The 26,238-nt window shown below is 32.2% G+C and overlaps 1 protein-coding gene across 1 annotated transcript in view; it reads left to right on the forward strand.

The window, feature by feature from the left end:
- Positions 1–26,238, forward strand: part of LOC118201535 (uncharacterized) — a 205,154-nt gene that overhangs the window by 110,002 nt on the left and 68,914 nt on the right. The window contains exons 12-14 of the mRNA XM_085809493.1: positions 7,003–7,167; positions 10,878–10,931; positions 15,570–15,787. Coding sequence (XP_085665619.1) covers positions 7,003–7,167; positions 10,878–10,931; positions 15,570–15,787 — 437 coding nt within the window. The remainder of the gene's footprint in view (positions 1–7,002; positions 7,168–10,877; positions 10,932–15,569; positions 15,788–26,238) is intronic.

Raw genomic sequence — 26,238 nt, forward strand, 5'->3', positions numbered from 1 at the left:
CATCTTACATTTCTTCATTTGTCACAGCTGCCAATTCTCCGAGTTTTACCGAGAGGTCTCGCCTTTGTCAGCACATCTCCCAGTTTTTATATTTTCAGCCTTTACTGAGGAAAAGGTTTCCAAGTAATAAATTTGTTGAATTAATGAAACTTAAATAAGGCAAGTTCTACTCCCCCACCTCTAATAATTTTCTTATAAAATTTTATTTCATCGGAACTCTATTTTTTTTTCGTATAAAATTTCATTGATTTAATTAAAGTTTTTATCTTAAATTTTATTCGATCTGACATATCTTAATGTTGTGTAGACATTTGCAGATTTGTTTATGTAGGTTCAAGCAATCTTAAATCATTTAATTTAGTTTACTTCAATATATGATGCATTACTATATTTATCCATACAAACATTAATTATTAGTTTAATTTATATCATATTTAAAAGTTTTTTGATAAATAAAAGCTTTCCTTCATTACTCAGGATTCTCTTAACCCCTTTGCGCCGACTGTCACGTCTACGTGCCAGCAAGGAACACACTCACTTCCCGACCGACACGCAGCCGTGTCGGAGCATTTTCCCGTTCAGCCCCGACTGTCACATATTTGTGCCAGTGTAATGGAACGTTTTAAAAACTATAATTTCTGCCACAAGATGGCACTGTATGTCCATATGGTTTCAGATACATGTACATTAGACCTTCTACTCGAAATGAGAGAAGCATGACTCACATACACGTGTTTTTGATTATATAAACAAAAGGGGAAATAAATGTTTCCGAATGGCGTGATTTATGACGTCTCTTTAAGTCCGCATGTGGTAGTTTTTTATTGTAAGTAGAGAAGTTTTATTTTCGCTAAAGCGTTGGGTATTTCGGTTTGAGTTCAGTTTTTAGAAAATAATTAGATCTTGTTAGACGTGAATTCTTTCTGCTTTTACTGTTGCAATGTCAAAGCGTCGAAAATGTTTAACTGAGCATGAAATAGCAGAAATGATGCAAAATATTTAATCAGTATTCCTCTAAAAGCACCAATGTTAATATCACACCAAGATCAGCAGAATCATTAAATCCGCTCAGATTAACTGAAAGACATTTTCCAAAACTTTTTTCAGAAGAGACTGATAAGAAAATGAAACGACGATGCTTCGTTTGTTCACATTCCCGGAAAAATCCTCCAAAACGGCAAATGAGTTATTATGAGTGCAAGCAATGTAACGTAGGACTGTGTGTAGATCCCCGTTTTCAAATTTTTCATACGAAAAGAGAATTTTAAGTAGTATATTTAGTTTTCAGATGTAAAATGTTAAAAGTCATAAAATGGTGAGTAATGAAAATAAAATGTGTAAAATGTGCATTTAAACAAGAAATAAGGTAATTAAAGTATATATAAAAATATCTATAAAGCATAAACCGTTTAAATACTCTATAGAGCATTATTAAACGATGCGTTGATACTTCAGAAATTTCATGGATTTAGGCTTAATAGCAAAAAAGCCCCCGGCCCTGGACAGACGCTCGCGTAAGACACTGCCGGCCTCCGCGATATGCGCGCATTTGCGCTACTCGGCGCGAAGGGGTTAATATAAAAATGCTAATATATGTTATTTCAGAATTGAATTACAAATAGTTCAGTAACCTGAATGATACATTAGAAAGTGGATTAAAAGCAGTTTGGAGTTTCTGTTAAATGGTGTTGCCATGCAGTGTAAAAAATCCAAAAATCTTCCACTTTTTTTTTTTTTTTTTTTGAAATTTTATGAAGCAGTCTTACCAGCTGAAGAGCTTGTTTATTACAAAAACAAGCAATGTTTCCCATCCTGTTACTATTAAAGTAAGATTTTGATCAGTATTAAATGCTATTGAATTCGTTTTGACATCTGCTTCAATTCTGTTATCTTCCACGGTTAATCTAGCCGTTAAATATTGTCATGTTTAATCACCAGTTGGCACTGATTCCCACGCACTAGTAAGACATTTATCTTTGCGAAAATTTTAGAAATTAGTGTGGAAGACCAAAATTCCACCAGCACCTGGAATCAGCACAGTCTCTCAAGTGTTATCAATGGTATGCATATAGTTTTGGTGATACCTGATTGTATTTGAAAGTTATTGGGGAACTAATTTGAAAAACTAATTTGCACTATTTAAATGGAGTAGGATTATAGTAATTAGAATTTTGTCAGTCTTCCTCAGGAGCAGTTAAAATGTGCAAAATCTTGCATTGTAGAAATGATAAACCTAGTTTATTTAATAATAATAAATAACCTAGTTTATTTTGACCCAGGGATATTCTTCAGTCAGTATTTTGACAGGGGAACCGAAATGGATTCTTCTGTTTATCAGTTACTAAATGATGAAAAATCCACCATTGTTATTCAGGAAAATGAATTAAGAACATTTTCTAATAATTATAATTACCATAATTTCCGGAAGAAACACCACAACGTTTATGTGTTTAAAACTTTAATTTTCAGCGGGTGTGGCATTTCTACCCATGCGGCGCTTTGGTGCACTAAAAAAATATTTCTTATGATGTCATTGTGCATAGTTTGAATGACCTCGTTATTGTACATAGTTTAAATGACCTTGTCATTGTACATAGATTGGTGCTGTTCCCACACTAAAGACGACTCAGTTGCTTTCTGTGAACTTTATTTTGCTTACATTCTGTCTCTTGAACAGACCTACCTGCCTTATTCACCCTAAATGGGATATAAAAACAATAACATTGTTTCCTCTTTCAAATCAGCATTCTCATCAGTTTGAACAGTCTCTCTTCTCTGCCATTTGATGAATCTTCCAGGACCCGTCCTCTCCCCACCCCTGCCTTTTCCATTGTAAATCTACTGCAATTTTTTTCAAAGCAGACATCACCTGCATTGCAATAACAAATTCTGATGTATTTCCCCTTCAGCACGAATCGGTTTTTCTTGGCATTCTGCCAGATACAGATCCCATCAGTTTGGGTACAAGTACTTGTTACATAGTTTTTAAGTAAGACAGGAGTGAAAATTTTTTTAAAATGGCACCTAAACCGCGCAGAAGCTATACTGCTGGTTTTAAGCTTAATGTAATTTCACGTGCTGAACAAATTGGAAATAGAGCAGCAGCTCGAGAGTTTGAAGTGGATGAAAGATGCATTCGAGGTTGGAGAACAGAAAATTTGTACGATCAGTAATTTGGCTCCGTTGCTGCGTATTTGCTTGGCACGCATCTCAAACCGAAACATTCCACATAGATACATCGTTGATCTGACGTCAACCTGGAGAATCATTTTTTATTATACTTTCCTTTCATCATCGCATGTTTATCAAAACATGACAACTTAAGTAATGACTCATGTAGTGATGCCTAAACAATATTTTTATGTTAGTAATTGAATAATAGCAGTAATTGAATAATAGCATAACCTTTTATGTTGACATTATGCTTGGCAATGATTACAGATTTAAGTTAAATGCGCTAAAAAATGTTGACCAAGGAAAATTTTCTTTCCATATGCTGAAAATAGATTTTGTTGATGATACTCATAGAAAAATTTGTCGTTAGTCGCCAAGCTCATGATACAAGGATAGCTAAATTTGATGATGACAGTCGCTAATTTTAAAGGTTTTTGGACATAGCAAAACAAAGGTGAAATTTTCCAGTTAACGGATTTTGTAAAGAAATGTGGAGAAGCGATAATAAATGAAGATGATATAAAAGAAATTTTTCATTGTGATGACAATGCTTCTCAATCATCAATCAATTAATGAATGGAGAAATCTGTAGTATGGTTCTAGATCCAGAAAATTCTGCTACCGATAGTTAAGAAAGTGACAGAGAAGTTACTGAAAACGAGAAAATTTCGATTGAAAAGTTAGTCGGAATTCTCGAAACAGCAGTTACAGGATTTCAACCATGTATCTAAACAAGAGATTATGTCTGTCTACAGCATAGAACAGAAAGTATTAGCACAAAAAAAGAAGTAACTTTAAACAACTTACATCGAAAGGAATGTTTAATAAGGTAAACAAATAAATATTAAGCTTTTTTTTGTAAATTTTGATACCCTTTAGATCATAAATACTTCGTTATGTCATAAATCGTGATTTCATATTTTTAATTTTATAATTTCTACATGCCATCTTACTAGATTTAAACTGGTGATCTAGTATCTGGAAAAATCCGGAATCGGCGAAGTCGGGACGAGTCCGGATTTCGGACTTTGTACTGTATTTTGTGCCAATATTAATGCTTGGTAGTTATTGTTAGGGTCTGTGTAGTTTCACAAGTGGCAGAATTTAGGGGTATTAATTTTTTTAGAATTTACAAATGGATGGCAGAATTTCAAAATCACTCAGTTTGTAACAGGTGACAAAAAACACAGTGCCAGCCTTGATGACTGCTGCCGTCTTATTGGAAAGTACCAGAATTTTTTATATTTATTACCAGTAAAACTAAAAATAATACTTTTCTGTCATATCGGAATGGCACATTCTAAATAAACTTGCCGTTTTCTTTCAAATGCTACCAAAACGAATTACTTTAGAGCGTCAAAACCTTATGACTGATCATGAAATAATTACAGTTTGTAAATTGAGAGGAGGAATATTCAAACTTGAATATTCTGAAGTTTTGAAAACTGTAATAACATCTTTGTACGTATGTAAAAAATGATTTTTTGTATACTTTGTCTGTATTATTATTATGCATAAAATTATGTTTAGTATGTAAATATTTTTTTCCTTAAAAAGTCATTAAGAAATTGAGGGTTTTTGTGTGCTTTTAAAATTTATTATTATTTAAACTTCCCTTTTTTAATCTTAAATTTAATGATTTCTAATTTATAAACAGAAATCTGCACAGCCTCATTTTCCATGCAGTGTGAGTTTTTAATCTTCTGCTGTATCATTTTTTTCATCAGTTTATTGATTGAGTGCGTATAATTAATTTGCTGAGTGTTTTATGTCTGTAGGCAGTTACATTGTTTAATATTTGAAATATCTTGAAATAAAGTATATTTTTATCAATTAGACTACCCTCATGCAAAGTGTAGTTTATATGTGTATCATTGTGCCTTTATTTGTAAAAGAAATTGTATATATTTTGAACTGTGGTATCTTTTTGAATCCATTCTAATTTTTTATGTACATCTTTCATGTCACTTAAATTTTCGTCTTCTGTTGTTATGTTATACAAAATGGACAAATAGTGCATGGAAGTGTCACTGTATTAGAGATAGACTGCATTATGCAAATACAATGGCACTGCTGTATTATTTTTGTAAGTGTAAATACACTGCCATACGATACTTATAGCTGACTATGTAGCTCTTTCTAAGCAACTGTAAAAAATAACATGATATGTAAAATTGCAATTTAGATGCATTTGATTGAGAGCAAATAGTATCTCTATTACATCATCCAGTTTTTCAGAGCTCAAGAATTGGTGTCTTCTCATTCCACTGTATGAACAGTATGGTAAGTGTACACATTGCAGAAAAAGAAAGCGCAATCAGGCAAATTGCAAGGGACAAGCAATCTTTGAAAGATCCTGATCTTCAAAGATTCGTGGGTTGTGGGTTGCCAGTGATACCAAACATTAGCTCAGATGACCACCCAGCTAAATTATGGGTCCAGTTGGACAGTAAGTAGACATGCTGTGCACCACTTCTTTTGTTGTATTGGTTTTAGAAGCTAAAGACTCACAAGACTACTGATCTCACTATATGCAACCATGTTTAATGTCTTAATGAACCTTAGAACACTGTGGCTGGAGCATTGACAACTAGAAATGAGTAATGTGGAGCGAGTCTCAATTCTAACTGCATCATGCTGATGGTAGTCTAACCATAAAGCACCTAGTCCTATGAAACCATACATCCAGCATTCAAGGTTGAACTGTACCTGGTGATCCAGATGTTATCTGGGGTGTTTTTTCATGACAGTCTTTCTTTTGGCAGTTTACTTGTGTTAAGCACCCTCACCCCATGTAAATGCAAAGACATGCTCTCTGATCACTTGCATCTCTTCATGCATATCAGCTATCTGTATGGAAATGAAATGTACCATCAGGATAATTACTTCTGTCACAGATCCAAGTTGGCTGTCACCTAATCTGAGGAGCATTCCACAGGATTCTTCATGCTGAAATTGCCACTGAGAAGCTCAGCCTTAAATCCCATTGAACGCTTTTGTGTTACTCTGGAAAAAAATGTGCAAGTAAGTCATTCACCCCCAAGATCCTTAACTGATTTATAGGAAATTTTGAAAAAAGTTTTACAGGCCATATTTGTGGAGGAGTTCTGTAGACTTGTTCAATCCATGCCTCATCATGTAGCAGTCATTATGAAGGCAAAGGAGTAGCAACTCATTGTTAATCAGTTATCCCTAATTCAGGCGCATTTCAATATATTATTCAACTTTCATAGCTGGAATGAAGTAACATCTTTCAACCTCTCAATATAATTACTGTCATTTTTAATCTTCAATTTATTGCTCTTACTTATTCTAGAACATTTATGTCCAAATAAATTCTTCACAAATAACTTTCTTATAAACCAACTTTTATGTACATTTAAATCACCTTTCATCTAAATCATTTGAGCCCAAAATCCTCTTAATAATTTCAGCCAGTGGATGCATACATTTTTTTTCTTATATAGGGTACTTCAGCATAACAGGAAAACTACAACAAAAACATACAATTATGTTCGGGAGACGTCATTGATTTCATGTGCCATTGTAGACTTTGACATGTCCGAGACGTGAAGAACTGTCTTCGGCGAATACCGTGCAGTATATTATTATTGTTATATGGCAATGTAAATTTGAAAATTAAATGTTCTGTTTTTAAGCTTGCACATGAGTGTCCAAATTGAATGGTATTCTTCATCAGACGCATATTTTATTTGTGTGTCAAGGGGTTAAGCTTCTTTGTCACTAAAATGAAATGTGTAAAGTGAATGTAAAACTAGCTTTTCTAATGAAGAATTTGTGATTTTTAAAATTTATGTGTATATTTAGAGAGAAGAAGATCAAAGTGGAGATAGCTCTCACTTATCTCAGGGTTCTACTCCTGAAGAGGGAGAAGATGCGCCTACTGTAGAAGTTTTCGATTTGACAAGTGGAAGTAGTGGATCACTATCTCCAGACACAGATGTAGAAACTTTGCGTACCAAGCTAAAAGAGGTATGCATGTGAATTTGAGTTATAAAATTAGCTAATTATTAATTGTGAACATTTTTATGCAGTACAAAATGAAATTTTGTTCATTCAGATTTTGTGGTTTTTATGGTTTTGTAAATAATGAACATATTGTGCCCATAGTAAGAAAAAATTCAAACCTTTTCCTAATTTTATGAGCACTGCGAATTGCTGTTCATCGGAATAATTATTTTCTGTTTTTTATTTCTAATTATAAAAATTAAAATTCTTTGATTGTAAAAACTGAACAGCTAATTTAAGATGATATTTATAAGTAAAATATTGATAAAATATTTGTAGTTAATATCTAAGTAACAAAATATTCTGCTGAAATTGCTACTGATAACTTTTTTTTTTTTTTTTTTTTTTAATGCAGAAAATACGTAATCTTTTAAAATTGTAATTAATTGTTAGAATGGAGATTTAGTATAAAATAATAAACAGAAACACATGCAGAGAAGATAATTCATGCATGTTGCAACAACTTTAAGTATAACCTGTATGATGAAAAATGTACGGGCTGACAAGGACCATTAGCTAAGCCTGTAAATCTTACACAAGAAACATCTCCCAGAAACCCTTAAGGGCCATTCCCACTAGGGTTTATCTGAGCTAACGGAATCAGTTCCATGTGTCGCCTAGGTCCGCTATGCCTGCAGTTAAGATTTTTCAACTTGCTGCCCTATGGGGGGAAAACTGGTTTTGGAGATGGGTTAACTACGTCAGCTGTGTCCGTTAGCTCAGATAAACCCCAGTGGGAATGGTCCTTTAGAAATTAAGTACATCTTGCAATGTTAGAATTGTAGATGTCATCAACGGCTTTGCAATGCATACTATACAAATATCTTTATGCAAGCTTTAATGGTGGCAGCTGTTGCATTTGTTGAATATCCAGGATCACAATCTTTATTTTCGGTTCTATATTAATTTTCTAGAAAAGCTAGAGGAAGATGATATAGCTGAGAAAGGGATTTTTGTGTTGAGACTTTCTCCATGTATTTGGCTTACATCATAATTGTATGCATTTGAGGCATAAGAAGGATCTTGTAGTGATGCGACATACCTATGATTCCCCTAAAGTAAATGTGTATTGTATTGCTTCTTTTTAGAAAGTATATGGGTCATTTTTCTTTGTGCAGCAAACTGTTATGGCTGCATGTTGAAATGCTGCAACTGTAGCTAATGCCACACTTCCATAAAGATAGCGAGGACTTAAAGGAGTTCCCTCCCTCATTTTCATGAGGGTGTCTGCACTTAATTTCTGTGCTAAGATCCTGGACGTAGACTGGATTGCTCAAAATAATTTTCATCTTCTTACATGACCTCCATGCTCCCTGACTTTATCCCAAACTTTTTTTTCATCTGACATTATATCCTGAATTGTTGCCCTCTTTGCCATATGATTTAGTACAACTGTTAGGCTTATGCAGGCTGTCATTGGTATTAATTGTGGCATGGTAGGACATTGAAGGCATGAGCTTGAAATCAATATTGATGTCTATTGTGTCACCAGGGATGCATATATTGTGCACTTGTAAAGTACATATAAAACTTAGTTTTTTTTTTATATACTGATATGCACACCCCTGCTGTATTTTTTATAGTTATTGTATGATAAACTTTGAAAACTGGAGAAATATGAGTTACCCTGCAATCTCCTCTCAGCTATTTAGATAAGTTTATTTTCCTGTGAAATTCCCAATTAAATAATAAGTCCAAAATAAAGTTTTCCCAATTTATCATTCCTATTTCATAAAATTTCTGTCTGAGATTTGCTTTCTGTCATTTACAAACTTAACTTAGACCTTTTATAATTTCTGTTATGTTATTATATTGCTTTCAGTAAGTATACTTTAAAGCCGCTTCATTTGCAGTTTTGCTGATGAAAAAAATTAATATTAAAAGTTATGAAGAGATAAAAATACGTTATACAAATACATCATTAGTTAATCTACATTAATAAAAAAATTGTGCCAGATAAACAGATCACTGATGTATATATATTAGTTACAAAGCTCAAAATCCTGATGTCCAGTATCTGGACCTCCAGGCCACTAGCATTTTTTTTCACAAAATTTAGAAATGGGAAATATTCCAGAAAAGGGTGGGGTGATATAAAAGCAATTTTTCTCCTGTCTAAGATTCCTGTATATCATTTTCAAACATCTGCTGGTTAGGAAATCTTTGTAGCCAATAACAATGCATTAATTGATGTTAGCTGTGACCACACTCCGCCCCTTTAGTGGTTGTGGAGGGGCAGTAATATTTTTCTTTCTAGACCCAAAGGAGGCCACTAGGAGTTTAGTAAGTAAAACTCCAAGTGGGATGTTGCTAATACTGGTTTCCTTTTGTTGGTATAGCAGCCAGAAGAGAGAACTATATTTGGAAGAAATTAAATTCAATTAATATAATAAATTGGGTTATTCTTTAACTAAGATTCAGCATATTATTTTTTGCAGGTTGCTGTTATTACAGCTATGCTATAAAAATTAAAGCTGGAATTTTTAATTATGTTGGAAGGATTCTAATTCTGAAGCTGTAGCAGGATCTTGCAAAGTGACATGGTACTTGTCTTTTAAGTGGCCTTGGCGCAAGAAAATGGCATCAGCACAATTTGCGATTAAGAAATTACAATTTCAAAGCTTGGGAAGACAGCAACCTTGTTTTGGTGTAGATTTGGAGAAGTGATAATAAATGAAGCTGATGTAATAGAAGTTTTCCACTGTGATAATGATGTCTCAATCAATTAGAGGACAGAAAAATCTGTAATATGGTTTTAAATCCAGAAAATACCACTATGGATAGTGAGAAAAATGATAGAGAGGGTGTTGAGAATGAATAAGTTGCAACTGAAAATTTCATGGGAATTCTTAACACAGCAATTTCAAGACATGAAGAATGCAATTTGTAGTTGTATAAGAAATTATGTCTGTCAATAAAATTAATGAGAAAGTAGCATGGAAAACAGCTTAAAAACAATTTGCATTAAAGAAATATTTTATTAAACAAAGTAATAAATATTGAGGGTTTCTTATTTATTTATTTATTTATTTATTTATTTTTGGTACTTTTAAAATCATAAATCTTCCATTATTTCACAAAGAGCTATTTCACGTTTTTAATTGCATATTTTATACACGCCCTTTTACTAGATGTAGCAAAATCTCTGGTATGGCTCTTAAATCCAAAAAATATCTCTATGGATAGTGAAGAAAATGATAAAGAGGGTGCTGAGAATGAATAGGTTGTGATTGAAAATTTCATGAGAGTTCTTAAAGCAGCAGTTTCAGGTCTTGAAGAATGGAACTTTCTAGGTGAACAAGAAATTATGTCTGTCTATAAAATTAAAGAGAAAGTAGAGAGAAAAAAAAAGCTTAAACATTTTACTTATAAAAAGTTTCATGAAACAAACTAATAAATAGACTTTTTGTAAATTTTGGTTCCTTTAAAGTCATAAATCTTTCATTATTTCATAAACCATTATCTTACATTTTTAAATTCATATTTTGTACATATCTTCTTATTAGATTTAAACTGATAATCTAAAATTCAGGAATTTCTGGAAACAACAGTCCCAACAATTCCGGATCTCGGACTTTGTACTGTGCATGCGCTCATAAACATGTTCTTATATAAAAGTATTTTTTGTGCTTTTTAAAATTTTTATTAACATTTAATTGAAATTAAATACTTAGGTGCAATACCGCAGTGCAGTTGCTGAAGCTGATTTGCAACAGGCCAAAGAGAAGGTAATTATCCCCCCCTTTTTATACATGTTCAAGCTTTTTAAGTGTTACTCATAATGGTCTCGTCTTTCCAAAAACTTTTTTTAATATTTAGAATTTATAAAATGATTCTGTAATTTCATATATAAAAATTATATTTTTATGCATGTTAAAAGAATTAAAAATGTAAAAGCTAGTTCTCATATTAGCAGATATGAGAGCATTTCAGTCTGGCATTGGCTGATAAGTAATTTTATCAGTTATTTAACTTTTTGACTTTGTAAGTATAAGCATGCAAACATGTTTGATTGTTTTGTCTGCAGTTATGGCTCAAATGCCTTTTTCTTCTTTTGAGTTAATTCTTAAGGTGTCCACATGACTACACTGGCATTTTAAATTGGAGAATGAAATGCACATACCCAGCAAAATGTTATCCAAATAAAGATTTGAGTGAAGTTTTCTCTAAATATATATTACACATATAAATTAGAAGAAAACGTTTATCCAATAAAATTTGTTGCATATTTAAATTTAATATCTATGGAAAAAATTACACTCACAGCAAAAAGATTAAAATGAAGTAACTTTCATTTTAAAAAGAATTAAATATGCCTTTTTGTGTAAAAAAATGCAAATATGCTAAAGTATTACTTTTTGATTTATAGTGCTTCTAAGTCATTTCTTATTTTTATAAACTGAAATGCCACCAATTTTTGTATTAACTTTTCAAAATAATATTTCCGAATTAATATGCTTGAAATTACTGTAAAACACAACTCGATAAATATATATGCCCCTGTGAGTATCACATGAATAATAACTCTTTCATTTGCATTCATTCTATTAAAAGTTTTCTTAGGAAACGTGGTTATAATTATTTTGCTATTTTTCTTTTTGTTAAATATATAAGATATTCAAGGTATGATTAAAAATTTTAAGTAATATTAAAGTTTCTGATAATTCTAATAATAATATTCTTTATTCCAAATATTAAGTGATTAAATTCATTATTTGTCATTTTTTGTCTTAGCAGACTATTTTTTATGACACTTCACAGGCTTAAAGCAGAATATTTATTGTCAGTTGAAAGTCGATGGTTTTGATGTGGCCTAATTAATTTCATTATCTGTGTATATTTTGTATTTTTGATATTAGGATGAGGTTCAAACTTTGGACGCTTTATCTAAAATTATGTACAGAATAAAATATGCAACAAGGTAAAAATAAAGAGCTAATTTATACAAGAGGTGTAGCTATATCATTACATAATGTGTTACTAGTTTCTATGTACAGTGCACATAAACTAGAATTGGAAATAATAATAGGTAAAATAAGATTTATTTACTCATGATTAAATATAAGAAACATATTTCAAAAATTGAAAAAAGCTAGTGATTCACAGAAGTATAAAATAACTTTGAATTAGTGGTTAAGATTGAGGACCAAACTCACAACCTTTCCCCTTGCAAACCAGCACAATTACCGATCAGATAGCTGTAAAAAATAATGGAACAAGAAGTCACAGCAATGATAATTTAATTAATATTCAATAAATGAGTGTCATATGGCCCAGGTTATTACTCTCCTCGAAAATTTCATAGCCATATTTTATTGAATACTCTTTCACAGTTAACTACTTTATTTTAGAAATTCTTATTTTCTTAAAGTTAGTTTTTGATGTATTTGATATTGAGATACAGAACTTCTTGTTATGCTTGAAATTGCTGACATTTGTAATAATTAAGGAGAATTTTGTAAGGTAGAGAATTTGATTTCGTATAAAATGTAATTTATTTAGGCTTCTAATGCTTATGGTGTTCCATTTATATGGAACCATAAGCAATAGAAGCATGGTCATATGGATATATGGCCAGATCATTACTTTATAAATGTGCAGCTTCTTTTTAATGAGAACTTGAAATTTCTACAATTATATGGTTTGAAAGAACTGAGGAAGCCATAAACAATGCTGATGATTTTATTGATGTTGTGAACAATTACGTTCCCTTTAAATAAAAATTCACTGCTGTGTGGTTCCAATGCCATTTTAGAAAATGTAAGCAAGAAGTTTCTTCAGATTATGACAAAATAAGAACTTGATCAGCTGTTAGCTGTTCATTCATGTCACCGACCCCAAATGCTGAACACATACTAACTCTGGTTTATATCCTCTTATATCCTCTGCATAATGTGAATTTATGACGGTGAAAAAAATGGTGGCAACTACATCACAAGCGTACTCATGTGAACAGGTCTTTATTGTTAGATTGTTCAAAAAAGGCTCTCCGTTAGAAAGTCCTCCACGAAGGCATCCCTCCCCTTAGGCAGATAGCCCTAGTGTGCTTTGTGATAATTAAATAAACCAAACCAGAAAAGCTCTCTTATTTCATCACATTACACAAGAAGGGAGTGAGATAACACCATAGTTTGAGCTGCATTTTAGAAAATAGAAATGTAAATAATCAGCACTGCAAACCTGTGATATTCAAATTTAGGGTCTGTTTTCGTGTTTTTCTTTCAAATTTGCATTTAAGTATGAAGTAATTTTTATTACTTGCATATTGAATAGCAAATGTATGTCAGCTTGTCAATTTTCTTAAATCTTAATTTAAAAAAAGGCCTTGTAGCACAGTGGCTAGCGCATTGTGCAGCAGCACCACAGGTCTAGGATTCAATCCCCACCCTGGGAAAGGTCGACTCAGCCTTTCATCCCTTGATTTTCATCCTTTGGTTCGATAAAATGAGTACCAAGTTCACATGGGGACTAAACAATGGGAGTCCTGCGACATGCTGCCCACTAGTTCAGGGCATATGCTTATGCACTCCGGCACATTGAAGAAAGCAGATTTCAAGGCACTGCAGGCATTGGCCCATTAGGGCAGTTACGCCACTCAGTTTAGTTAATCTAAAAAAACCTTTTAAAATAAATTTTTTTGTAAAAAAATTTTTAAGAAGCACATAATCTGCATTGTTCATTACCACTTGATACTATTTAGAGTGTTATTTCTTTTTTCATAGAGCATCATTTTTATAAACAATTTCAATGCAGAGGGGTACAGAGAAAGACTTGGTTGCTAATAGTATAATTTTGTTGCTATATTTTTAACATTGCTTTCAGATTATGTTTGTTGTGAGTAAACATTTTTTATTTATGATTTTCTTTCCATTATTGATGCAGAATACTAATATTCTGTACATATGGTGGTTACCAGGTAGACCATTCATACAGAAATTTAAAAGCCACCATGTTAGAAGTGAAAATGCTCAGATTCAGAATTTTTTAATATTTCAATTTTTTTTTTTTTTTTTTTTTTTTTTTTTTTTTTTTTTTTTTTTTGTTTTAGGAAGATTTCTGGTTTGGGATGTGACCATGTGTCTTTAAACGATTATCACATCTATCACCTACTCTCAACCATGCGTCAAAAGAAACTTTTCCCAGAATTTTAACTTTTGGGTTATCTAATTGGTTGACTTGCATGGAAACCAGTTTATTCTTTGTGGGGAAGTTACAAAAGGCAAAATTTCAAGCAAAGCATTTTCATCTGTAATGCAAAAGGCTTCACATAGCTAGTCAGGGCATTGGTTCCAGTAAAACTGTATCAGCTAGGAACTCTCCAATGATACAAGGGGACACTTGTGTTTCTCAGAAAAATTTATGCTAGACTTAGTCAGCCTCATGCCCTATTAATAAACTTCACTGACTGACATTTTTATAAGGGTGGAAAAGACACGATTGGTTGTCAGAAAGAGGAAATGAAGATTCAGCTAGATCAGAAGAGGAAATGAAGATATATGAATTTAGAAAATTCATATAGCTGAGCACTGGATTCTAGTGCAAGCATAAAATGTTTCTGAAAAGTATTTCAGAAAGTTTTTTTTACTTCAAACTTGAAATGTGTGATTAATATTTTAAATCAAAATATCGGTCTACCTTCTGTGGTGCACTCTGGATATGTTCTAAGTGATGAGACTGCTAAATGAAGCTGTAAGCTAGCGTTCAGCCATCCTGCCCCAAAATAGCTTTAACTAAAGATTCGTAAGGGAGTAAATTTCACTGTTGCTTCATCTGTATGTGATTGTGCATTCATCTTGTGTGATATTTATTATTCAATACACAAGTGTTAGATAATGAGACAATAGTTTGTTCATGGCTTAATATAGAAATACTGAAAACTGGTTCAGGAAAAAAAAACAGCAATTTAGCTATTAATCTTCTGTCTGCAGGATCCATGAATAATGCATTCACCATATACTATAAATATATGCGAGCAACATTAAAATTTGCACATAAATTTTGATATCAGTTTTTCAAAGACTGGAATTAATATGCAGAAATTAATTTCAACTGCAATTAATTTTGCAGAAATAAAAAAAAGGATATGTATTTTTTATATTTTTATGAAATTTGCTTCCATCATCAGAGAGTTAAAGTAAAAAAAGCACCACACCAGTGCATATCTGTACAAAGTGAATCGTCAAATTAGCAATAATGAAGTTGTTTGCTTTGTTGCTGTTTACCATTCAGTTTTAGTTTATCAAAAGCATTTACAGAATAATTTTTTGGAGGAGGATATGAATTTTAATGTAATAAAAATGTTACTTTTCAATTATTTCATGTGTATATATTTCTTTACATATCAAGTACTATTACTATTTTTTCAGTTGCACTGTGTTGAAAAAATGGAAGCAGATCGTCAAAAAATGTTGAAGAAAATTGAAAGTTTACAGCATCAAGTAAATGAAAAAGAACTATCTGTACAAAGTGCTAAGCAGCAAATAGAAGAATACAAGTTTAAAGTTAGTAAAGCCCAACAACAACTGCATGATTTAGAACGCAAATACAGTAAAGCAAAGAAAATCATTAAGGAATTTCAGAAACGGTAATTACAGTTACTTTTAATTATTACAACTATGCTGTGTAGTGCAATGATATGTCAATAACCCATATTAGTTTTAAATATTCATAATTAAAATTTTAATTATTTAACTAAAGCATTGCAATAAATTTAGTATTGTGTTATTATTTTTATTTGTATTCAAAGAACTTTTTTTGAAGAATTTTTTTTGCATTATTTTGATTTGTGATTAGTAATGAATAGTGGTTTTCTTTCTATGTTAAGTAGCAATTATATTCTCTTTATTTCCATATTTATCTGTAACACCAATTGCTTTGTTTCTATTAAAATTATAGATTTTATAAATTATTAGAAATGTTGTAAAGAATAGCTCACCAGTGAGCGAGTGCTAAAACTGCTGAATACTGGTGGCTCAATCCAAGCTCAAATCTTGGCAAATAGCTTAACTGCATGAGAGTTTTCAGGACCTTCCCCTGGTGTAACATGAATACGAACCAATTTCTCTTAAAATCAGCTCTTCATGAAGGCTGTCATCTCTACCCTTAGGAAAGGTAGCCCTTCAGTGATTTGTCTTAATTCAGTTAATCCAATCCAGAATAAGACTGGTCTGTTAAAGAACTCTCAAGCTAATGTTTGTTTTTGATGCAGTCCATTTTTGAACATTAGTATCCCCTAGAATGCATGCCTGTGCTTCAGGTTGAATCAGTTTGAATTAATAAATAAAAAGTGTACAGTAGGTATTATTAGCACACAAACACTGATGGTTTGTGTCATGGCATTGAGAGTATGAAGAACAGTATTCAGTTTAAACAATTTAACACGTTGACTGCCGTAGGGGTCACCAATAACCGGCACTCAACTTGGCTACAGCGCCATTGGTGCCACCGGTGACACGACCAATAGTAAAATACATAATTATCGGTACTGATAAATTTTTAAATAGGACCGTTGTTACTACAGTACAGAGTCCATAATCCGAATGTCCATTATCTGGAATGATCTATAATCAGGACCCCAAAGCCACGACCTTTTTTTTTGTATGCTTTACGCATGTGTGTACGCATTTGTATGCTTTACGCATTTACGCATACGCATGCACATTGCGAGGATGTGTCCAGATATGATAAAAAATGTTTGGCACAATTTATGGCCAGCTACCATATTTCATGGTGAGGACGATAAAGATGATAGCCACGAATTTAAAGGTTGTCGGACATTGCAAACCAAAGGTGAAATTTACCAGTTATTGGATTTTGTAAAGAAATGTTGAGAAGCGGTAGTAAATGAAGATGATATAACAGAAGTTTTTCATTCCGACAATGCCCCAATCATCAATCAATTAACGGACAACAAAATCTGTGGTATGGTTCTAGATCCAGAAAATAATCGCTTCCGATAGTGAAGAAAGTGAGAGAGGTTATTGAAAACGAAAAAATTTCGATTGACAAGTTAGTCGGTATTCTCGACACAGTAATTACAGGACTTGAACAGTGGAACTTTGTAACGAACAAGAAATTATGTCTGTTTATAGAATTAAAGAGAAAGTATTAGCACAAAAAATGAAGCAACTTAAACAACTTACATTGAAAGAAATGTTTAATAAAGTAAACACATAAATATTAAGCCTTTTTTTTTTTTTTTTTAAATTCTGATACCCTTTAGATCATAATTGCTCTTTATTTCATAAATTACGGTTTCATATTTTTAATTGTATAATTTCTGCATGCCATCTTACCAGATTTAAATTGATAATCTATAATCCGGAAAAAACCCTAATTCGGAATCGCCGAAGCCCCGATGAGTCTGGATTACGGACTTTGTACTGTATAATGGTTTGAAGAATAATAAATTTTAATAATTTAAATTATAAATCGTAAAAATGGTCTACAGATGTTTGGGGGGTCACCGGGGATGCCCAGCACAAAAAATGCATTAAGCACAATTTTATAACTCACATTATCGTCTGCAGATAATATTTTAACATAATATACATTGCATAATAAAAAGTCCAAGTTAGCGTCATGGGCAAACCAAGTCAGATGCGTGCAGCAGTCAACGTATTAAACATGCCATTCCAAAACTGAAAATTAGATGATACAGTAACCTTACGTTAGTGTAGATTTTAAATATAACTTTGTTGATTTCAGTAAAATTTTACTAGAAAGCCTCTGATTATCTATTGAATCGAATAAGCGAATGTGTGAAACTCGCTACGTTATTAATTGCATGGGAATGAAAATGGGAGAATTAATAAGTTGAGAATAAATCCAACTTTAAAGTTGTATATACATTTTGAGACTTTGTAATTAAATTAATATGAAATTAATAAGTAAATGATGTTAATTAAAGATTAAATGAAGGTGGGCAAATTATTATATTTTTTTTGTTTTACAGAATAACCCAGATTTTGCTCTACCATAAGCAATAAAGTTACAAAATAAATTAACTCATGCAGTTAATTCAAAAACTTCCCAAGGTACAACATACTATTTTGGGTAAAACAAATGTTAAGAATTAATACTGATGCCTAAGATGTAATAATAGATTGTGCCATATTTAATGCTAAAGAACTTTTATGTTGGGGGAAGACAGGAGTGTTACTTTATAAGATAAATTGAGTGCATCCATACCACATACATTGTTTTCCTCTTAGCTTTTTCTGATATAAGATTAGAGTTATCAAATATTTTTGGCTACTTGAAAAGAGGGTCCTGTATCTGGTAACTCTCAAAATCAATCAAGTTTTATTTTTAATCTATGCTAAAATTAGGTTACTCGTACCTAATTTTTCATATTCAGTTCACCGGTTATTGTGATTGAAGGCAGTTGCAATTATCTGATGATATTTGTGTTCATGTGTAATACCAGCCTATAAAAAAACTAAATAAATTGGTTTTATATGGAAAATTCTGATGCTCATTATTGATATTTTAAAAATTTACTAACCTTCCTGTACATCTGAGACTTTGAACCCCTGTTTACTATATTAAAAACTGAAAGACAAGTTTTTGATGCATTTGTTCCTTCTTTTTCCCTACATTATTGACTTGTATCTTATTTCTCTCAGATGCCCCAGTCTTTTGCATATCACTCATAATTACAAAATTAATCTCTGTTCCCAAATGTTGCCATGATTAGGTTGGACATTGCAGCTTGAAGTTAGGTATTCGATTTAAACGATCCCTGACCTGAAGCAAAGGAACCAAATCCAAGCTAGGAAATCAATGCCAGATGTTATGCTGTTACTATTAAATTTAACCATTGTGTAGTTGTATTCACAGTGCATCTGCCAGAATTTCTGCAGTATTACTAATCATGTGTGCAATCATTGTACTATCTTCCCTTGATCCACAGTACAATGACAGCATTTTGCATCATTCCAAACAAAATTATGCATTTTCTTGTGTTTTGGATGCTTCATTTAATGTCTAGTGATCTTGTAATCGAGGGGATATAGTCAAACAAAAGGTGGAATCTTGATTGTAAGCTACCAAGTTTTATAAAACTATCCTATAACTATTGAATTAGATAGTTCACGGATTAGCTATTTAGCATGCCAAGAAATGACAGCTGAGGATTGCATTACCAGCTGTAGTGACTTTCAATCTTGATAAGCATGACAAGAAACATTGCTGTGTTAACATCAGGAGTTACAGTGGTAGTTTTATGATCATAGGTGTATTGTCAACGATTTTTCCGATTACATCACAACCAGAAAGATTTAACTATGAACCAGTGTGTAATTCTGTGTAAAACTGGGAATAATAGGTCAACTTATAAATAACTGATAAACATAATTTTGTTTGGCCTAGGTGCTCCAAAGGCAGAACATTCTTTAAGATGACTAGTGAGCTGGAATATTTTTCATGATTATCACCAACAAAAATGTGAAACAAATTGATAACTTTCGCATACAGAATATAAAAGGATATATCAACAACTTTATGTGCATTTTTGGTGTTACACAGGTTAATTTTAACATTTTGAACATACATTATGTACATTGGATTCTTTGTGACAATATTACACCCTGATACTGAGCAGCCTTTTTCCCGAGTTTTTTTGCCAATCACAGGATATTGTGGCTTCCACATTTCCTCTGCTTGCCAGATATAACTTCTGCTGGCTTCGCCCTCTTCCTAATGATGAAAAACGTCGCCATTTTCATACCATTGCCAAGATCCAGTGTGAATTGCATAAGCTTATTGATTTGTTTATGCCAAATGACTTTGAGGCTACATTCCAATGGTGGTAGGAATACTGGAATATATGCATTGCTGCATGACATGATTATTTTGAAGGACATTATGTTCAGTGGAAGTAATGTACTCTTGTCAAGAGGTTTTTCAGGAACTTTGATCCATCCGTGTACATCTGTGTATTTTTGCAAATCTAATTGTATCAGTTCTGTTTCAGTAACATATTCCTTCACTTTTAAAATTTAAATTTCTTTTCTTTTTTAGTACGTTTGGCATTACCTATTACATATACCTAGGAGTACATATTTTCCATATTTACAATTCAGATGCAAATAAATGTGAAAACGTTCAGTATTAAAGACAAAATGTTTTTACTGACTTTTTTTAAATGAAAAGTAGCTATCTATAGGTACAGTCAAAAGTCGTTAATTCGGAATGATCTATAATCCAGACCTCAAAACTAAAAACTTTCTGCGCATGCGCCGCATTGACACATGCGCATAGGCGTTTACGCGAGTGCGTAAGACCTTTTACGACTGCGCATATGAGTGTGCGCAAGTGCAGAATACGTTTTCGCGTGCGTGTTTTATGTATAATGGACATTTAAGCTAAAAATATCTAATTATCTATTTCAGTTAATGTTGATGATTGCATTATTCCTTAATTTTCGAATTGGATCCGGCTTATTATTTTTTGCAGACTGTAAGAGCAATTTTATAAAAGTAAGCTTAAACTTTTGATTATATCAAATAGAATTTCCGATATATATTTGTTAATATGTAAAGGATCTAAAGCGAAAGTATGTTTTGAAATCCGAAATCTGTTTATCAATTTCACGCTGCTCGGCGGGGGGAACGCCGCGGCGGGCGCGTAATGAATTGGAAGTTGATCTGTCAGCACTATCCTTATCTTCAGCGCAGATGTTTTTATTTTATTTGGCTTATAATTCCTTACCAAATGTAGTATTTCATCTCGATATGCTCCGTCTTTGATATGATTTAAAACAAGTTCCTCGTCATTATAATTCGCTTTCCGATAGCGAAGAAAAGTAACAGAGGTTATTGAAAACGAAAAAATTTCAATTGACAAATTAGTCGGTGTTCTTGACACAGCAATTATAGGACTTGAACAGCGGAACTTTGTAACTGAACAAGAAATTATGTCTGTTTAATAGAATTAAAGAGAATGTATTATCACATGAAACAAAGCAAAACTTAAACAACTTACATTGAAAGAAATTTTTAATAAAGTAAACAAATAAATATTAAGCTTTTTCTTTTTGCAAATTTTGATACCCTTTAGATCATAATTGTTCTTTATTTCATAAATTATGGTTTCATATTTTTAATTTTAGAATTTCTGCATGCCATCTTACGAGATTTAAACTGATGATCTATAATCCGGAAATGCCGAAGTCCCGACGAGTCCGGATTAACGACTTTTGACTGTATTTTAACTCATGTGTGCTTGTAGTCCAACAACCTGCTACATGTTTTTCAGAGACTTGACTCCTTTCTTATTGACACATCCGAGCACTTGCTTCTCTTCTGTGTATACCTACATGCTTGCCTTGAACCAGTTAGTTCAGTCATCTCAGAAACTGTAATAAGCATACATTTCTGGTTTTATCTTCGAAATACATAGTTGAATTTAGTAATCATGAATTTTTATCAGAATGGGTCATCATAAAAAGAAAATAATTGACAGAATAAAGGAATTTGTTTAAGAGGGTTTGTACTCAAGTGATGCACTTACGTATAAAAATTGTAAGCTAATTAGAAGGTCATAAAAAGAATATCCTAATGCAGTGGTACCCAACATTTTGACATGCAGAGCTCTTTCTATAATTAATTCATATGGTGGATCCCCTTTATACTTCACAGGTTAATAATGCTAAAGATAATGTTACAGGAGTAGAAAAGGGGATAGATGCTAAGAGAAAGTAAGGAAATATCTAAAAAATTGTGCAAGGTAAATAAAATAGTGAAGGAAATAAAATACAATGAAATAAAATTGTATTTTAAAATTTTTTAATTTGCTATCATATCTTAATGTATTTTTAAAAATGATACTGTCAGAAGTTAACTGCACATAAAATTTATTTCTTACAGAATTCAATAAGTAAAACCAATTTGTGTTATAATAAATATTTTGCATCGTGGCATAAAGCAACATTAAAGTCATAGCAATAAATTTGGCATCCACAGGTTAAATCTTTGCATGCAGTTTAGTTCAAATATATACTTGTTCATTACTTATTTGAAATTGCATATATATACACTTTGCCTAGTAAACCCATTAATTGCCTCAGGCATAAAAAATATGCCTATACCAAATACGATATTTTGTAATTTCCTACTAGCTATATATCTATTCAAACAAATTTGGAATGCAACCATTTGAGTTTGAACTAGTGTACCCAAGATGTGCTGATTTCATAAAAGAGAAGAGAAACCGTGCGTCTCCTTTTTCCCAAATGTTCCACACTTATCCGAACTACATCACTGAAAAAAATGGTGGCACTGGGGAGTGACTCACGGATTTCTTCAGCAGTTAAGGGGTTAGTGGTTGTATTTTTGTGCATGATTTCATGGTTAGGTTCATCTGATGGGGGCTTTAAGAAAAATGTCTTATTCTGCATTGAAGGAGCTGATATTGTTTCGATATCTATACAGGTGGAAAATCCTGTTTCACTGGATATGTAGTTGAGAAAGGCAGCAACAATAATTTTTCTTTCTCAAACAAAACTTAGAATTTATCTTGTATGCAGCTGAAACTTCAGTAGACTTTCGTTTTGAAACACGATTTTTAATTCACTTTGTTCACAATGAGGCCTCCTGTTCTGTTAAGCTTTTTCTTTCTTTTTTTTTCCCCCTCTGAAAAACTTCAGTATCCATTCAGAGTCATCAAGCACCTTCTCTTCAGTAGCTGAAAAACAAGGTGTTTCAGAGTTTCGAGATCTACCGAAATATTTTTACTGCTTCCCCCCCCCCTTGAATCTTCATGTTATTTCCTTTCAAGAGGGGCTTTGCAAGAGGTTTTGATGTCTTCCTTTTCTATGCACTATAACATAAATTTCTTCTTAAAAGAAAGAACATTAACATTCATATCAAAAGCTAGAATTTTTCCTTAGCAATCATAGATTCATTCTGTTCATTTCGGTAAAAATTTTGCCATTTCATTATTTTACACAGTGGCAGTGTTCCTAATTTTAAATCATCAATGCATCAATGTATGAAAAATGCCATTTCTTGTGCATTCTGCTTCATCAAGTATGTCAATGCTTTTCCTCAAGATAACCACCTTACTTCAATGTGCAACAAGAAATACTGGTGGTGGCTTCCCATATTCATCACAGATAAATATATATCTGCTTTTAAGAGGTCACAATTTTATGGCATTAATTATTATTCCTATTATTATCTTTGTTAGTGAACCATCAGCTACACAGCTAAAACTTACAAAGAAACCAAACACCAAAAAACTACCAGAAGAATTGCTTAGAATACACGATGTTATCGCTTTGACTATTCATTGTGAAGTAACTCTAAAGCAACTAGCCAACTGTGTTTTAAAGGGGCTAAGTTTTGAGAAGCTTTGTTCAGATTCCAGTAATGTTTGAGTGATCAAGAATGAGCAAAAGTCTTCTCCCATGTGCAGTTCCAAGGAATAGCCAATCATTGTCTACTAAAACAGATTCAGCTTGGCGAATTTCCATGTTCAAAATGTAAATTCCAGTTTTCTTGTTTTGTCTCTTAATCTTAAGTCTCATTCAATTTTTATTTGTTCCTGGGGCAGACAAGGAGGCCTTTTTGCAAGTGCTTATGGAGCCCTTAGACCTCTACAGAGCATAGATTGGATTGAAAACTGCTGCGCTGTTGAAATATATAACTAGTTTTAATTATTTAGAGAATAAAAATAACCCAACTCAGATACATACCAAATAAAGTAGCATACTACAATTATCAGTAGGATTCAAGTGTAAAAATATGAATAGGAGAGAGAGAATTATTGAGGATATGGTGAGATTTCACTGCTTAAAAAATGCCAGTATTCTGATGCATATATACTTTTATGTGCTTATTTAGTACTAAAGGTTTAAAGGAATACTTTGAGGCATAAATTTGTAATACTTTGTTCATGTTCTGAAAAAGAAGCAATAAAAGGACAACTGAAAGAGTATTTGTTTTGGCCAGTATGATGTCTTCCAAAAAAGTAAGGTGTGTACTTACAGTTTTGTTGAAAATGTGCTTCAGAAACAATACAGTAATGTTTTTGGGCAATATGTATTTTTTAGACAATATTACTTGTTCCTAAGCAGTTGTTGACACCTTAAAGGAATCTGAAATAGAATACTTCCACGTGAAATGCATAGTATAAGATTCTGCATTCTACCTGAATCCCTGATTAAAATTAGAGGAAATACTTGTTGGAGACTATTTTGCATTACGAATATGGAACACATAAAGTGAATTTTGTTGGTGATGCATTTGTGAATGAAATCAAATCCTTTCCTGGCCAAAACAAAATAGCTTTAGTCCCCAACTTAAAAAGGTGAAAAGTTGAAAATAAAAATTTTCAAGGTACTTAAAAGAAAAGGCCCCTTACTGGCAACAGAATTGTATCCCCCATTTGTTATTTGTGGAAAACCTGACTTTGCCATTTGTGTGAACATATTTAGTACATTGTTGCTTTTCTCAATGAATATGAAGATGACAACTCAAATATCAGTTGCTTAGAGATATGTTTTATAAAGAAATTTCTCCTTCGTTAGTTCAAATGGCTTTTTTCTGAATTTTGTGCAAAAACTATGAAACTAATTAAAACTTAAAAGAATGAAAATATGCATTCATTCACATCTTGTGGGTTTGTCAGATGATTTGATGTCTTCTCTAGAGTGCCAAAGTAATGGTTATTTTAAGGATAAGACAGAATGTATTTTGACTTGAGAAAAGTGAAATTGATCAAAAGTCCAAAGTGATATCAATAATGACAGCAGAGAAGAATTTAAATCAATTGACCCTATTCTTGTTATCCAATGCAACAAATGAATCTTATAAGCATATTTGTAGATTATTTTGTTCATCTGTAGCCACAGGTAAAATTTATTATTGGATAGATTCGCTAAAATATCATTTCTTAAAGGCTGACTAAAAGATCAGCTTGTTAATTCATACTATAATTTTCAAATTTTCATAAATAACTTCTCACAGTGGTCAATCAAAATACTGACATTAGTGTCATTGAGATTTTTAAAACAACATTGTCACAAAACTTCAGAAAGGCATCCAAAGCTCATTAATAGAATGGATGCTGAGGCGTATTTTAATATGGGTAATAATATAGTTATGAATGGAAGGTAAAAGCAAGAGAATAGTGAAACTGCAACAACATAAGCCTTTTTTTGAGGGGGGGTATGTGTTGTTCATTAGGTTTAAAAAACAGTTATTTGTATTTTTCTTTTTTCCTTTCTTTGGGTAAATAAATGCAGAATTTTAATTTTTGACTCTTTGTTTTACTGAAATTTCTATTTTTTTAATGTGAAAATTGTGTGTCTCTAATTAAATTTTATCCTCAATAATAGGAAATACATTACTGTTATCAATTCAGGTATTAGATATTTGTTTAATTGTGTAAGTACTTAAGGTGTTCAGGAATGTCAAAGAAATAAGTATGCCAAAAGATAATTTTACTGTTTTACAATTTTTCACTAAACTTTTTAAGCATTAGTGTTTTAGATTTAATTTTCAATTTAAAATTACGATCTAAAGGAGTAGCCATTCAACATTTACTGAAAGAAGGGGCACTGTGTAACAGTCCTTTCGCAATGGTTAAGATCAATGAATCACTCTCTAGGCAAGAATCTGTCAGGTGTAAGTTCTTTGTAATTGGCTGTTATAGTACTGCAGTGGGATGAGAGATGAACACAGTTCAATTCAATCATGACTTGCAACAAAGAAATCTTTAAACAACAATTATTGATTACTGATAATCAGTTGACATTCAACCGAAGCAAAATGTGAATACCAGTTAGTTTTCGCTATTGTTTTTCGAGAAACGGTTGGTATAATGCATTTGAGCTGTATAGTCAGATCATAACTAAATCTACATGCTGTAATCATTATGGAAGACACATATCAAATAATTTTAATTACAGCAGCATCTGCTGTTATACACTAGTTGGTCATGAGTGGTCTTGACTACGTCTAATTTAAGATAGTGCAAAATTTCACTTAATTTTAAGACTCTTATAGAAATGCAACAGCGTGGTTGAAA

The sequence above is a fragment of the Stegodyphus dumicola genome, chromosome X2, assembly GCF_044657685.1.
Source record: "Stegodyphus dumicola isolate Sdum_Otavi_A_Nest chromosome X2, ASM4465768v1".
Classification (NCBI taxonomy): domain Eukaryota; kingdom Metazoa; phylum Arthropoda; class Arachnida; order Araneae; family Eresidae; genus Stegodyphus; species Stegodyphus dumicola.